The sequence below is a fragment of the Anser brachyrhynchus genome (genome assembly GCF_964034855.1).
Source record: "Anser brachyrhynchus genome assembly, chromosome: 19".
NCBI lineage: Eukaryota > Metazoa > Chordata > Aves > Anseriformes > Anatidae > Anser > Anser brachyrhynchus.
Genome location: NC_137712.1, coordinates 3,006,584 through 3,023,130, shown reverse-complemented (window position 1 = coordinate 3,023,130; position 16,547 = coordinate 3,006,584). Strand labels below are relative to the sequence as shown.

General features: G+C 36.9%; 1 protein-coding gene across 5 annotated transcripts in view; it reads left to right on the top strand.

Moving 5' to 3' along the window:
• The window catches only part of CAMSAP1 (calmodulin regulated spectrin associated protein 1), a 37,084-nt gene extending 21,134 nt beyond the window's left edge, over positions 1–15,950 (top strand). For 3 of the 5 annotated variants that reach the window (XM_080562067.1, XM_080562066.1, XM_080562064.1), the window contains exons 5-19: positions 193–273; positions 1,237–1,269; positions 4,695–4,836; positions 5,586–5,725; positions 5,826–5,922; positions 6,355–6,532; positions 7,256–7,350; positions 7,818–7,902; positions 8,267–10,703; positions 12,101–12,237; positions 12,323–12,531; positions 12,614–12,716; positions 13,078–13,193; positions 13,402–13,520; positions 13,787–15,950. In XM_080562067.1, coding sequence (XP_080418193.1) covers positions 193–273; positions 1,237–1,269; positions 4,695–4,836; positions 5,586–5,725; positions 5,826–5,922; positions 6,355–6,532; positions 7,256–7,350; positions 7,818–7,902; positions 8,267–10,703; positions 12,101–12,237; positions 12,323–12,531; positions 12,614–12,716; positions 13,078–13,193; positions 13,402–13,520; positions 13,787–14,089 — 4,275 coding nt within the window. In that variant the 3' untranslated portion in view covers positions 14,090–15,950. The remainder of the gene's footprint in view (positions 1–192; positions 274–1,236; positions 1,270–4,694; positions 4,837–5,585; positions 5,726–5,825; positions 5,923–6,354; positions 6,533–7,255; positions 7,351–7,817; positions 7,903–8,266; positions 10,704–12,100; positions 12,238–12,322; positions 12,532–12,613; positions 12,717–13,077; positions 13,194–13,401; positions 13,521–13,786) is intronic. The other 2 variants (XM_080562068.1, XM_080562065.1) reach the window with 1 other exon arrangement.
• The last annotated feature ends 597 nt before the right edge of the window (positions 15,951–16,547 follow it).

Below are 16,547 nucleotides of genomic sequence, written 5' to 3'. Positions count from 1 at the left end.
ACTTTCACCACTGAAGGAGAAAACACAGAAGGTTCCCTTATTTACTTGTAATAAATTATTCTATAAGCTTTCTGTATTTTTAGAATGGATTGACCGCTAAATTGAGGAGAGGATGGAAAAAAACAACAACTTGTGGAAGGAAACATATTAAAATGTGTCTCAATATATCCTTTCTATGCTGTGCCCTTTTAGGTGAACCTTAAAATGAGAGAAATAACAGAGAAAGAGATTAAGTTAAAACAGCAATTAATGGAAAGTCCAGGGCATCAAAAGGTAAAACAAATTTATCTTCAGTCATAATTTTTTGTATTAGTGATTAATGGATTTAAATATAAACATGTCAGCATTTTCTTTGCCAGAAAACATGAGGCGTCCAGTCCTTGGAAAACCCGAGATTTTGTGCATGCAGTCTGTTCCGTGTGTACCACCAGAGCCCTTCCTTACCTTTCAGTCCCTGTAGTATCTTTTGACTTTCTTTTAAGTTTTAGTTCAACTAAAATAACTTGCTTCAGTTTAATGTTTTTAGAAAACTTCGCTTAGCTTTCAAAGCACAAAATATATAGCATATATTTTGAAAGCTTTTGGGGCATATTCGTTTTACATGAATTTATTGTCTAATGTAAATTCAGAGGCTTATTTAAGTTCTATCTAGTAAGCATACTCCTAGCATTCAGCTGTTATAGGTGTGTGTTTGTGATCTCCCTCCCCCCCACTTTGTCTTGAAGTTATATCACAATGCACTAACACTGCAAAAACACGAAACACTTTCATTTCTGGAGAATGTAAAATAATATTTTTCTAAAATGTAACATACACCAGCTATCCATGCTTCCAATTTATGATTTAATAGAACCTTTAGAAAAGCTCTGCTGTGCTCTTCTCTCTTGTTGGCATTGGTGTGCAAAGAGGATAAATTTTAACGTGAACAAGGCACAATTACTTAACTTTCATGTTGGTGTCAAAGTTTATGTACTTTATATAAAACCATATCCTTCAATGATAAGGGACTTAAGAGCTGTTTAATTTACAAGTTGCTGTATGGTCTGAAGGATCCCTTTAACCTTCTATTGACTTTTGGGTCTCATTTTAATATTTTAAAATTAAGCTTCTAGACTACAGCCCCTCTAAAATATGAAAGTGTTTATTGCTGAAGTGCATTTAAGTACTGCTGCTTATAACTTGCATTGCTGATGTTCCTTTCCTATTCCTACATTCCTTTCCTTGCTTCCTGAGCAGTCTCCTTCCAAATGGTATTGGAAATTAGTACCTGTAAGTGAACTACTTTTACACCAGTTGTCATCCACAAAATCATGGCTTTTTAAAATTTCTTCAGATTGTTTGCTTTCATTTACAATGCTTCTTATTCAGCCTTTAAAAAAAAAAAAAGGGAAACTTAAACCCTCTGTGTAAGCTTTTGGCTCATCAGGCTTAATTTTCATAACCTGACTTTTGCATACTGTACAGCATATAGCATAATCACTTTACAGCACTTCAGAATTATTTCCATGGTGCAGGAGTGACGAATATGAAATACAAGCCAAAAACTAGGAAATTAACAATGGTGGAAATATCTGTATTTACTATTTTTATCGCAAGTAGGTAATTGATCGCAGCACTAAGGTGATATCAAAGCTGGTCGGTTTAAATGGTTGCTTGATCTTTGAATCTATAGTTAAGATACGCAGATGTTTGCATTAGTTCATTTTGTAGTGCTCTTGCACTCCCATGGCAGGTAAATCTGTCCAAACCAGAACACCGTTATTCATTGAGATGAGGTTAGAAGATTTGACAAACCAGTTTGGGCCCATTACTACAGCCAGTGGAATTGTATGGCGAAGTGAGGAAACTGAAGCTGGCGTAATGGGAGGAAAAACAGAAGTAACATTTTACATATCAAAACAAAATATTTTCTTTTTGATGTAGTGTGAAAATGAAAGTTTAAAATATATATATATATAGTGGGATTGATGTTATAGTATACAAACCTGCTTGCTTTTGGCTGAGCTTCCTGGGTTTGTTTGAACTTGCAGAGATTCTTCTTTCTTCCGGTGCTTTTCCTTGATACCTTTTCTCCTCCGCTTGCTGGATTTGGTGCTTTTCTGCCTGGGAAGATGAGAGCTGTTGTCTAAGTTGCAAATTCCAGAGAGCAGCACTGTTGGAAAAAGCAGGTGTGATCTGGCAGTCACCTATCCCACAGTCTCTGCCTTTCCCCAGAGAGCTCAGTCTCGCCCTTCTGGCTCACAATCCAGTACTTGTTTGAACTGAATCTATGGCCCATAGTAAAAACTTTAAATATCCGAAATAAAGGAAGTGTGAGTGGGGACCTGCTGGCTAATTAAACCTGCACCAGAGCCCTGTCTTCCAGCCTCATTTAATGACTCATGACAGTGTAACGAAGTGTTGCCCTAGTGCTTATCATGTAGCTTTGTGTGTGCCCAAAGATCACATCTGTATTGGAGGCCTACATTTGATAGCAATTCTAAGTTTCATGGATTATGTTTTGTTCAAAGAGACAACTGGGTGAGAGTAGAAGAAATAGCTACAGGAGTGGAATTGACTTGCACGATACCATTGAGCAAGCTGGTGGTAAAGGAAGGAATAAATAGAAGTCATCTTTCTGCTAGTTCAGTACCCCTTAGATTATCCTGGTTTACTGGTGATTTTGCAGTCTCCTTAGTAGTTCTTACGCTGTGCCACCTCTCCCCTATTTTTTTTTCTTCTGTGATTTTTTTTTTTCTTAGCATATGTAGTTATCTCTTTTTGGTTCAGCAGCACCTGTTTTTGTACTTCAATGCATACAGATGCCATTTATTTAATAAATAAATAAATCTCAAACCTCAGAATATACAGAATAATTTAGAATTGTCATTGTAACAGACTGAATGGTGAAGAGAATTGAGTAGGGCAAAAAAAAATTAAATGAAAAAAACCACCTTGATATTGTGTGTTTTCAAAGCTTAAATAAAGAAGAGGTACTTACAGATTTTAGATGTTATTTCTCGGTATTGACTGTGGTTGGTTTAAATTCCATTTAAATCTATTGGAAAGGAAGTATGTTTCTCCTTCAAATACAGGAGCAACTAACATTTAAAAAGAAGTTTCTGAAGTTTGTCTTTTAATTTGCTTACTTCGACTAAGTGGATAAATGATGAACCTTTTAAGCTAACCAGATCACCTTAGTGTGCATACTTATTTTATCAGACTTAATGACGGCTTTTCCAGTGCATAGTGGATGTTGCTAATGCATTTGATTTGTTCCGTGTTTGAATAACCGCCATCGTGTATCTCACTATTTCTTTTTGCGTAAGCCTGATCTGATGCATGCCATATCGCACTGCATGCTGGAACCAGTGGAATATGCTCGTGTGGTACAGTATGATTCACATTCCATTACGTATTTGTGGAGTGCTCTAGGCTGGGGAAAAAGATAATTTGCACCTGGTAAAAGGAGAGGAAAAAGAGCATTAGCATGTAGACATAGCTTTTAGAGATACTTGCCAGGGAAACTTAACATAACATGTTTATGTATGTGGAAAGTAAATAAATGAAACAGGTTCTTATTACTCGGATTATAAGTGACCTTCATTCTTTCAAATAGAATTTTTCTCAGCCTGTGCCATCCTCAATTGACGCATATGAATGAGTGTGTGTGTGTGTGTGTGTGTGTGTGTACAGAGAGCTCTCCCAGGTTGTCTTGGAAAGTGTATAATACCATTGGTAAAATCAAAATTCCTTCTCATCATTAAAAACACACTCTATATTGGCTACTGCACTGGCGTAACATACAGCTATGTAGTGTAGTAGATGTTAAGTGATGTTAATGCCCTACAGTGTAAAAGGATTGTTTTCCAACACTGGAAGCCATTTCTGCAAGCAATGCAGTGTATTGTTCTTTTGCTTGCCGCATCATTTTGCTGCTGGGACTTGGATACGGCCTTCTAGTCTAGCACATAGATTCTTTGTTAAATATCAACAGCAAAACTCTTCTTGCAAAAATTGGAAGAAGCAATGCAAGATTTGTTCCTTAGCTGGTTGGCTTTAGATACTCATCAGGTATGCTCAAAGCTGTGTGAGGGGCAGGGGCCGGATGGCAGAAGAGTTTGATGTTGATCTAGAGTGAAATCGAGGAGAGTTTTGCCATTGATCTTTAAAAGCTCTTCTTGCAGAGCATTCTTGGAAAAAGCCATGGTTTTCTGCTTTACACATTAGTATTGTGTACTGGCTTGCCAGATATTCTGCATCTCTCCAAGAAAACTTTGCTCTCTGTGGACATGATGGCAAGTCTGAATGTGGGTAACACGTGAGAAATCGCTAGCTCATCTTAATTTCTTTTCCCCAAAGCTTTAAGTGTTTACATGTAGTTATCTGTGTCTCTTTCTTTGGATCTGCTGCGTTCATGCATCTGTGTGGAAGGGTTTTGGCTGAAATTGCTTGTAATAAATTAAAATGTGCGTATGAAGCTAAGAATTCAGCAGCACGGATTGCTTCCAGATATGAGGAGAATGTTTAAAGAGGAAGCACGGTGTTCTTCTGAATTGGCTTCCATTGAGAGAAGAGTATAATATAACCTTGTACGCTGTTTTTGACTTAGATAAAGCAAAATGCTGTAAAGGATCCACCGTAAAGAGTTTACAGTAGTGAACAAGAATTCCTGCTTTCCTAGGCATCCCATGAACACCAGTTTTCTTTTTTAGGTGCGTTACCGAAGAGACCATCTTTCAAGCAGGCAACTACCTTACTTTCCTTTGCTTGAAGACTTGATGAAGGATGGTAGCGATGGTGCTGCTCTTTTAGCTGTGATACACTATTATTGTCCAGAGCAAATGAAACTGGATGGTACGTAATAAAGGTTTTTTAAATAAATAAATATTCCGAAGTCTTTGAAAGTTGAACTAGAAATGCATTATCAAATAAAAAAGCAGCACATCTACTAGGTGGTGATCTATACCAAATTAGTCAGGTTACGTATGAGATCTGTATAAAATCAATGTATTAAAAAACAAACACCTTTTTGACTTCTGATCTAGAATTGAATCTAGATTGAAAACAGGTTCTACTGCTCTTCAGTAATTGTCACTCGTCAGCATATTGAACATAATCTCTTCCCCAGAAAATATTTTCTTAATAATTCAATGCCCTTGTTCTATTTAAATTCTGCAAGTCAATATTTTGTATTATTTTTAAATTCTTAGATATGTTGAGTCTTACAGAGATGCCGAATGGTTTAGAAAGAACCAGAACTGTAAATCCTAGGAGTAACCTTGTATTATTTACAAATCTGTTCTTATTTTTTAGTTTGTTTTTATGTTTGTATTCTGTAGCCTGTTTACCTTTTCTGTGACTGTGATAGAATTATATATGGATTCTAAAATGAATGCAAAATTAATAATGTGTTGTGCTTTTCTTCCCCTCCCTCCTTTTCCTATCCCTCTGGTACTTAAAAGGTAGAGATGTCACTGCTAGCCAACAAATATTGAATGGTATATAAGCACTCTGAAGTTCCTGTACACAGTATTTCTGCTAATGGTGGATGGAGGGTTAATTCACTGGGGTAGTGTCAAAACTATTCTTTCTCACCTTTCTAGATATTTGTTTGAAGGAGGTAACGTCAATTGCAGACAGCCTATATAATATTCAACTTTTGAGAGAATTCTCAAATGAGTATCTAAACAAATGCTTTTATCTCACATTGGAGGACATGTTATACGCTCCTTTGGTTTTAAAGGTAAGAAACATAATAAGGGTTATACTTTTAAATAAAACATAGGTAAGTCATTAGCATGTATTTTGTTATTGTGACGTGTACTTTTTTCTTTTTTTTCTAGCCTAACGTCATGGTATTCATTGCGGAACTCTTCTGGTGGTTTGAGAATGTCAAACCAGACTTCGTACAACCGAGAGATATTCAGGAAATAAAAGATGGTAAGTTTTTAATGTTTCATAAATATTAGCGTGTTATTTAAAAATATTTACATTATAATGAAACTGTTGCACAGAGATGTTTCCTTTATAGTTTTGTTTCTACTTGAGCCTTCTGCTGGCTGGGCGTTCTTTGAAAGCAGTAAAAATGGAAGCAGGATTAGTCCTAGATCCACTTGTGATTTGAGTTCTAAATTTTGGAATGACATTGGCAGAATAGATAGAATTTTTTCTCTAAAACCACTAATTATTTACTTCCTTTTCATTAAGGTCATTGTAAGATACATATTTTAAATGCAGGTTGTTATTTCAGGATTCATTTTAGTTTTGTGTTGTAAAGTTTTCACTCGAATGTACTGCAGTCTGAAAACTTTTTCTGTTTTGTTATTTCAATGGTTAGTAGAAGTTGTGTTAATGTTATAAATATATGCACAGTTAAAACAGTGTTGCAGCAGAAGAGCAGTCGTCCACCTGTTCCTATTTCCAATGCAACCAAGCGAAGTTTCATGGCTAGCCCTGCTAGTACAACTCCAGCAGACTTGCATCCCACAGCTCAGACAGGCTCTGAAGCTTGCAGCAGATACTACCTGCACCCTGAAGAACCTGACTACCTGTAAGTTTGTTTTCATGTTATTGAGATTAATCTTCTGATTTATGCTTCCATTTGAGTAACATAGGAATTTTAGCTGCTAAATGTTCAGATTTTGCTACAAATTTTCTGCACGTAATGTGAATTCACTCAATTTGTAAAATATTCTCAAGCTCAAAGAAATACTTGGCACTGTTATGTTCAATCTTTTGCAAATTCCACTAAACCTCACCACTCTATGTCACCATTGTGTTATAGAAGAAATTCTTATTTTTGTTTTGAAGAAAACGTGAAATGTGAAAATTGTCCGAGCATCTCATCTTTACTGACCATATTCTCTAAGTGGTAGTATGGAAAAAAAAAACCACAACACTATGATCTAATATACAAGCAGGTCAATGACAAAGCTTTTCAGCTGAACTAAGTTTGAGGGGAACTAGCAAGTTAATTCAGCCTTTACTTTGTCTCTAAAATGTAGCTTGTGTAACAGTACATTAAAGTCACTGTATTTAAAAATGTAAAAACACTTTGATTTCAAGTAATAGTTTACTTTTCTGTTGTTACATGTGAAAATCTTTATTTCTCGTTAGGTAACTTCTTTAACGTTAGAGTTAATTATATGTTCTTGTGTTTTAGAGGAGGAAAAGGGTTACCCATTACCAGTGTATCTTCCCCTACGGTATTGCTTTCTTCTCTTATTATAGAAAAAAATTCTTGTACTAACAAGTTGTTGTTTTTCTGAATTAGTGGCAAAGGAGGAAGCCCTGCCTTTAGCCCTTCCCATCCACTGCTCCCTTTGAGACAAAAACAACAAAAATCTTTACAGGGAGAAGACAGCCCTGGTAAGTCTACCTTGAATTTACATTTCAACAGACAATTAGCATTCCTGTCAGTATAGTAACAAATGAAAAAAGATATTTTCTAAATAAATAGAATAAAATTTATTTTTGGTAGTATTTATACAGACACGGTTATAAGTTGTGTTTTGTTTTCTGTGTTGGTTCTTTCTGTGTGTTTTCAAATGATTTGAATTTTAGCAAATTAAACAGTTCTACGCTTGGAAACCCAAAAGTTGTATATGTGTATAAAAATGTATATATAGGAGTGTGTGTGTGTGTGTGTATATATGCACACACATTCAGTGTCACTTTTCATTGTATTAGGCTTTTATTTTCTTTGAATATTCCAGCAAATCTGTTTTCTGCTGCCATCTCTTGGTGGAACAATGTGTTATGTTTGCTATAAAAGAAGATGAAACTCCTGTTTGAAAGACAGTTTCTGAAACATTAACTGTTTAAAAATATTTCAGGTCATCGACATCGTTCTAATTCTTTGACCCGTGTTGATGGGCAGCCACGAGGTTCAGTTCTTGCATGGCCGGAGAAGAAACCCAGGTAATGGGTGCTTTTAAGTATTACAATACTGTTTAATGGAAGAATACTGCCATACTGTGACAATTTCATTGCAGTAATATGGTATCACGTCCTGGATTTAGACTTGCCTTTTTTTTTTTTTAAACTCCATTTTCACAGATGCCTGGATTTAGGTTTTGAACTGAAAATACTTTAAACATGATTTTCATTAAGCACTGTTAAAAATTTAAGTATCTGAAGTTGCTATTTACCATTGCCGGTCACTTTTTCTGCTGGTTACATTTTTTTTTAAGTGGAGCAAAAATTTTAGCTGCGTTTATTACAGTCCTTAATTCAACAATTTGTAACTTCTTGTGCATAAGCATCATGTTATTCTCTTTTCTAGGCCTCTGTCTCAGCCAACACCATTTGCTCTTCATCATTCTGCCAGTACTGATGTGGACCCTGGATCTGGTGATAGCATTAGTCTGGCTAGATCAATCAGCAAAGACAGTCTTGCTTCAAATATTGTTAATGTAACTCCCAAAAACCAGCCCCATCCTCCATCAATGAAAACTAATGGGAAGAGCTTGCTGAACAATGTTGAAATTGAGGATGAAGACGAAGAGCTTATTGCAATAATCAAATCTGAAGAAAGGCCAAACCGTGGTGATCTTGAATTGCAGAATGCGTCAGCCAGGGTACCCAGCATAGTTGCGACAGCGTGGTCTCCAAAAATAAATAGCGAGACTTTAGAAAGCAAACCAGACAGTTTTTACTTGGAGCCCTTAATGCCTGCAGTTCTAAAACCAGCAAAGGAAAAGCAGATAATCAATAAAGAGGATGAATGTGGGGAGGGGAAACAAAGGAGTTTTATAACAAAGAGATTAAATGAGGGACACTTACCTTTGATCCGCAAGAAAACAAGCAGCAGTCATGGTGACCATGATCTCAATAGGACTTTTACTCCAATTTCTAGTTCGGATTTCACTTCAGTTGCAGACTCTGGTACTGCAGACTCAGTAGCACTGCTGGAGGCAGGGTTAGAAGCTTCCAGACCTTTGGCTAGTAGCAGTTTGGATCCTTCTGTTCAGGATCAGCCTACTGGAGGATTTTTTCTTCATGCTGCTAAATCTGATGATGACATAGCAAGTAAAGTCAACGTAAGTTACGTGAAAAGTCTTAATTCACATGTTCCAGATACTACGTGGACTATGGTGAGACAGGACTCTGATTCAGATCTCTTAGACATAGAAGACACTGAACAGGACTTGGTAGTCATAGATGACCATCCTATAGTCGCTAAATACATAGGCGAGGAAGAATCTGCAAAATTGCAGGAAGATATGAAGGTAAAAGAACATGAAGATAAGGATGATGCAAGTGGACGTTCCAGCCCATGTTTGAGTACAATTTCTCAAGTTAGCAGCGTGTCAATGGCTAGCGGGAGTGTCAGAATGACCAATTTCGCAGAACGAAAGCTTCAGAGGCTTAATAGCTACGAAACAAAGTCCAGCACAAGTAGTTCACAAAAGACCACGCCGGACGGGTCAGAAAGCTGTCCAGCACCACTGACCACGTGGAAACAGAAGCGAGAGCAAAGCCCCAACAGGCAAAATAAAGATAATGTTAATCTTTTGGCTTCTGAATTGGTGCAGCTTCATATGCAGTTGGAAGAGAAACGAAGAGCAATAGAAGCTCAGAAGAAGAAGATGGAAGCCTTATCAGCAAGGCAGCGACTAAAATTGGGCAAGGCAGCTTTCTTGCATGTTGTTAAAAAAGGGAAATCTCCTGATGTCCCACAACCGCTTAAACCAGAGCATTTTCCAAAAGAATATCCTCGGCACAATGGTGAAGATTTGGATGAAGTCTCTTTGGGTTCCAAGTCTGAGGATTTTTTTGTGAAGGAGGAGGAGAGAGAAGAAATGCTGAACGATGCTCAAGAAGTGGCAAAAGTGAAAATGCAAGAAAGCATAGCTTTTGTTGAGCAACATAAACCTAAAGACTCTGCTGCTATCCATGAATTGGAAAAAAGTAAAATTATTTCTGCTGCCCTCCTAGAAGACAGTGTTACAGAAGTAGATATTAATGAATGTGATCTTTCTATTGAAAAACTAAATGAAACAATCAGCACGCTTCAGCAGGCTATATTAAAGATTTCTCAGCAACAGGAACTACTTATGAAATCTCCAACAGTGCCATCACCAGGAACCAGAAGTAACACTCAGGACCAAAAGGTAAAACCATCGATTCATTTTGTTGAGCCCCTCTCACCAACTGGAATGAACAATCTTCGTAAACCACCTCGATTTGGTCAAGGAAGGAGTCCTCGATCGGGAAGACCATCTGATTTGAAAGTCCCTAAAGAGAGGCAACAAAATTCAGCACGTGTTAAAACTCCAACACAAAGTCTAGAAACCTTACCGCATTTAAGACCATTCCCATCCAATAGCTTGTCAAAGACACCAACAGAAATAAGCTTGGAAAATAGTCCTGATCAGGGAAGTGTTTCTCAAGAAAAGTGTTTCTTTGATACCTATAGACTTCACGATGAGAGTAATCAACGGGCACTTGTTCTCTCCACCTCCAAAGATGAAAATATCATTTCGGAAATGAGCAAGGAGGTGAATAACAGCTTCAAAGAAACAGGGTTGAATTCTTCTGATGGCTCAGGAAAAGAAAATGTCCCAGTGGATGAGCCACTGAGAAGCAAGGCTAATCTCATTGAAGTAGATTTGTCTGACTTAAAAGCTCCAGATGAAGGAGAACTTGAGAACCAGGATAGCTCTACAGATATAATTAGTGAAGGTGATCAGAAGTCTGGTGTGGGATTTTTCTTCAAGGTAAATATGTTACCTTTGTATGTTTTGTTATTTGTACACGTTTGTCCAGCATTAGAATTTTTTTCCCACTTCATTCTTGCATCTTCTGAATATGTTTTGGTTGCAATACTATCACTTTAAAAAGAATGCATTTGAAAAGAGTTGCTTGCAGAGGAAAAAAAATGACCATCTATGAAATCAGTCTCCTGAAATTGAGAGCAATCTACTGTTAACTTTACTAGGAACCAGGGCTAACCTTGCCTTTCTTCTTTCCCTTTAGTTTTTTCTATGTGAGTAACGGACAAACATACACAGACAAACATGCAAACATTTTGTAAATACTCAGCACAAAAAATCACAGAATGTAATGAGAAGAATTTACCATTTTGAAATCCGAGCATTCTGTGAACCTGCATCAACCGAAAGAAAAAATTCTGACAGAACATGGGCAGGTTTCTAATCAGAGCTTGCTGAACAGGTTTTAAAGCTTATCAGGGAGCTGAGCATCTGAATTAGGGTTTTTGTTCATTTGCAACTGAGTTTCTCTGGTTTTTGAGTGGGCTAGCAGCCTAACAAATCAAGGGCTCTAACGGTTAACTTAGTTGTATGACTGTAGATACAAGCAACAAATCAGATGCTCAAAGGCACTGTTGGAAGAAATTGTCTTTCGTGCAGTTTTCGTTTTTGTCTTGTGATGGTGGTGTGTAGATCTCATTACAAAAATGTGTTAAATGTAAGTAATTTATCCCATTTTACACTCAACTCTGGCTTGGGAAAAGGCTTGTTAAGCTTTTGTTTTTAGAGTCTGGTGGTATTTCATATGTTGTTGGCTTGGATGTTTTTTTTAAATATCACTTGTTCTAGTCCAGCACCAGTATCAAAACATTTAGTGTTTTTATTTGTGCTTAGCAATGATTACTGTAAATATCTACGATGTGCTGACATGACATTTCTTTTTAAATTTCTGGTTCAAAAAAGTCCAGGTAGGCAGTGTCAACCTCAGTGAATTTGACTTCTGATTTTGTATAGTATTATTCATATTGAATGACTTAAAGGTTAGCATTTATGCTGGGTTTATTTATGCTCCATCCTAGGCAACTTTGTAGTTCCGTGATACTTTGCAGTTTAATGAGGTTTTGTGCTGGGTAAGCAAAATCAAAACAAGTCAGAGTAAGCTGAGACCATATCTTCTTTTCTTCTCATGGAGTTAAAGGAAAGCTTCATGTCAAAGTTCTCCTAAGCACTAAAAAATTCGAGGTGGTTTTCTTATGCTTGTCAATTGTAAAACTAAGGATTTCCAAAAGCATTAGCTTATGTTTTCCTAAAAATCTTTCTGGAATCCTCAGCAATTTTGTGATGTCCAGTTCAATGTATTTTCTTGTATTCTTTAAAGCCTTCTATCCTTATGAATCTTGCAGGATGAACAGAAAGCAGAAGATGAGTTGGCAAAAAAACGTGCAGCGTTCCTTTTAAAACAGCAGCGCAAAGCTGAGGAGGCTCGGATTCGGAAACAGCAGCTGGAGGCTGAAGTTGAGCAAAAAAGAGATGAAGCTCGGTAATAACATGTGGAAAGGGATACTACATCTCCTCTTTAAGATGAGGAGAATTTTTATATGTTAAACGTTGTGTTTGTTTTTCAGTCGCAAAGCTGAGGAGGACCGAATACGCAAAGAAGAAGAGAAAGCTCGTAGAGAACTGATCAAGCAAGAGTATCTAAGGAAAAAACAGCAACAAATCTTGGAGGAGCAGGGACTTGGAAAGCCCAAATCAAAGCCCAAGAAGCCCAGGCCAAAGTCAGTCCATCGTGAAGAATCTTACAGTGATTCAGGGACAAAGTGCTCTTCCACCCGTAAGAATTCTGAGTTTTGTTCTCAGTGAGTCTGCAAATCTGCTTTAATAAAATGTTTCACATTTTATCTTCTGTTTTGCAGCTGATAATTTAAGCAGTGCTCAGTCTGGTTCCAGTCTTTCTTTGGCCTCAGCAGCAACAACCGAACCTGAAAGTGTACATTCCGGTGGCACACCATCTCAGAGGTAAAGATATTTGAAAATAAATAAGTGAAGGTTAAGCCTCTGTTATGAAATAGTGTTGGGGTTCAGTGTTGTTTACTTCAGTTTGCCATCATAGAGGCACAACAATAATTAGGTGAATTCATGTTCTATTTTATGTTGCTGCTAAGTTTGATGGCCTGTACAAACTTGACATTTTGTTTTGCTTTTCCCTAAAAGAATAGTAGAATTTTGCCTCTATAATCTGGCAGGGACAGTCTGACAATTCTGGGGAGGAGGAGGGACAATATTCTGTTCATTCAGGGCTAGTGACAATTTATTCAAGATTTGACAGAGGGTTGGAACTTGGCGTATCATAATTATTTTCCCTGTTACTCCCCGACAGAGTTGAATCAATGGAGTCCTTACCAATACTGAGCAGAAATCCTAGCAGAAACACAGAAAGAGACTGGGAGAACGCTTCAACGGCATCTTCCATTGCTTCAGTGGCAGAATACACAGGTGACTATTTGAGTGTTTGTTACAAATAGCAGGTCATAAAAAGTTCTGATATATTTGGTGTGATTTGTTACTTTTGGGAAGTTGTCACGCCTAATTTGTTCTGTTTAAAAGTAAATTGTTGGAGAAAAACGGTTACTTTTTTTTACACCTCTGATGAATGAAAATCATAAGCGTTGGGCAAAAAGTTTACTGATCTATCTTCCTTTAGGTCCAAAGTTATTTAAGGAACCCAGCAGCAAATCAAACAAACCGATTATTCACAATGCTATATCTCATTGCTGCCTTGCTGGAAAAGTGAATGAGCCACATAAGAACTCAATATTAGAGGTAAGCAATAAAATATAAAATCATCAATGCGCTCACAGTAAATTTTGTCCGCAATACTCCCTTTGTAATCCTACTGATGCACTGCAGTGAATACCATTTCCCAAAACGTACCTGTGAAATGAGAAATGTTGTCAGTAACTTGTCTAGTGTTTCAAAAAAACTTTAACACTTATTTATCTATATGTGAAAGCTGAAAGCTGGGCATAAGGTGAGATTTTTCACTGAACAATCTTGTGTGTATGTTTGCTTATTTATTTTTAATGCAGGAACTTGAAAAATGCGATGCCAACCACTACATCATTTTGTTCCGTGATGCTGGCTGCCAGTTCAGAGCACTTTATTGCTACTATCCTGACACTGAAGAAATCTACAAGCTGACTGGAACAGGGCCAAAGAGCATCACCAAGAAAATGATTGACAAACTTTATAAATACAGTTCAGATAGAAAACAGTTTAATGTAATTCCAGCCAAAACCATGTCTGTCAGTGTGGATGCTCTTACTATTCATAACCACTTGTGGCAAGCCAAGCGACCTGCAGTGCCAAAGAAGACTCAGACTCGTAAATGACACTGAGCTCTTGGGGAGAAGATTGCTGAGTGGGATTGCAGCAAATGAAGACATTTCCCTACAGTTTGGTATGAAATGTGCAGAACCATAAACATTTTTTAAGAAGCTTCTAAACAGAAACCATGGATGCAAGTTATTAAGAATGAAGGAACATTGTCGGTGTTTTTTACAAATGATAAATCTGCTGTTACACCCAATGCTAACTACTGTGGCTTTCAACTGATGAGGGACTGTGCATGTAGCAAGATCTTTAACAAGTGGATTTCCTTTTACTTGAAGCTTTTCATCGGTACAAATTGGGAATTTAGTTCTGTTTCCTCTCCGCCTCATTCCCTCCTCCTTCCTGTCATTCTTAAAGTTGGCAAGCTCTGAACTTCAGTAGAAGATTGAACAGATCTTGGGTGAAGTGTTTTGGGTTTGGTTTGGTTTTTTAAACAGTCTTTAGGGAAATCTTCCTTTCAGACCCTTTTGAGGAACTGTTTAATACATCAAATTGTTGTACTGTATCTACTGCCAACGTAAGTCCAGCTCTCAGATTTCTGAAAAAAGCCCCAACTTGTGCTGCTCAGAACAGTTTTACTTGCAGTATCTGTTTAGGATAAGCATTGCAAGGATTGCAAAAGCCAGTCTTTTTTTAGAAATAAAAAAATAAAAAAAAATTGTTTGCAAATTTAAAGATTTCTGGAATACAATCATGAAGAGGCATACAGGTGCTACTGGCTGGAACATGCCTGACTGAAACTTGAGGCAAGCTGAATGGAGCACAGTTGTTATCGATTTCAGTTTCAGGTAGTGTCCTAAAGATTTGTTTGCTTTAATAAAAATGGATTCTGGTAGGTATAGAACATTTCCACTCTGAGCACGCTAATCCTGTACGATGGTGCACTTAATGATCACAAATTTTAATGTTTTTATTACATCATGAAATGTAATTCTACTTTCTTTGTCCTGTCTTTCTTCTGAATGAGCAGCATGCTCTAAAATGAAGAGTGTGTATGTTTTTTATTTTGGGTGATATATTAATATATTATTGATTTGTTTTTCTCATTTAAAAGCAATTTTTAAACAGAGACATTTGCATTTGTTTCAGAAGCCCAAATAAGTCGAATGGCTTGGATTTCTTTTCATGTTGAAATATTAAATCTTGAGTTATGACCTTAAAGATCTTTGTGTTTCAGCAGATTAAATTTTTGTCTGTGGTAACAGGGTATATTTGCAGTTCAGTTCCATTTAAAAAGAAAAACTCCCATTTCCATTTTTTGCCCGGGCTGGACTTCTGAGTAGCTTTCTGTAGCTATTTCATAACTTAATCTGCTAACGTGCGGCTGCTCCATCCGGTTGGACACTGCTACCTGAGGGTCATGGAGGTTCGTAACTTTGGTTTGCACATGTTTACTTTTATTTGAAGTGTTACTTGAAAATACCTGTTCGGTGCAGAAGGCACTACACCAATCCTAGAGATGAACTAAGCTCTAAAATACAATACAGTGTAATTATTAAACCTAGAGAGTAATGGAAGTTGCAACGAGTTATGTACATAAGGAGAAAATAGGGTACGTAATAAAGTGCTAACTAACTAGATAGAGCAAAGTGAAGGTCTTCCATTGCGGTCTCTCCATTTTTTCCCCTTCCAGTACTTCTTGACTAGGCTGCTGCAACTTTGTAAATTATGTTAGATAGTTTGCTGCTTGTAAATAATTAAAGGCTTTATGGTTTCTAAAGTGCTAAGTATTAAACACCATCGTGTGTGTAACTTTTGTTACCATGCTTTTCATGCTTGTGCTTTATTTCTCACTGTTTGATATTATATACCATATTTATTTTATGAAAGCACTGAAATTTAATAAAAATCATTAACTGATTTCCTTTTTATTTCACGTGTACCTTTGTTGTTGTGACACTTCATCCCGTCAAAGAACTAACATGCTTTAAAGATGTGCTATTCTGTGTTTAGTTACGCTCTTAGAAAGCTTCACCTGCAAGTAGCTCCAATAACTTGTCATAAACAAGAGCTTTGTTCTCCTGACCTTGATTGAAATGTGCAAGAATTTGACCAAAAGGCTTTTGGAAAATTGGAAATTTATTTAGTAGTCTTTTTATGTTTTTATTTCATCAGTCCTCAGGCTCTTGAATCTGGCTGGTAGATTTTCTTTGATCTCTTCAGTATTCAGGTAGTGCCAGAACTTTAGAAGCACCAAGGGAATGTATTTTGCCAGACTTCTCGGTGTTACCTTGCTTGTGATTTTTATAGGCAGGTTGCCTGAATAAGCAGGCGATTTAAGCATCATAATGCATCTAGATATGTTGCACAAAAATCAAGTTTTCTTTCTCAAAGCTATAATTTTTCCAATGTAGAAATAATTTTCTGTAACTGACTTTTTTCATACAAAAATAGTTCTTGTAGTTTTTCAAAAAAAATTTAACATGATTTTTTTTTTAGTCTTCTGTATTTCATGCA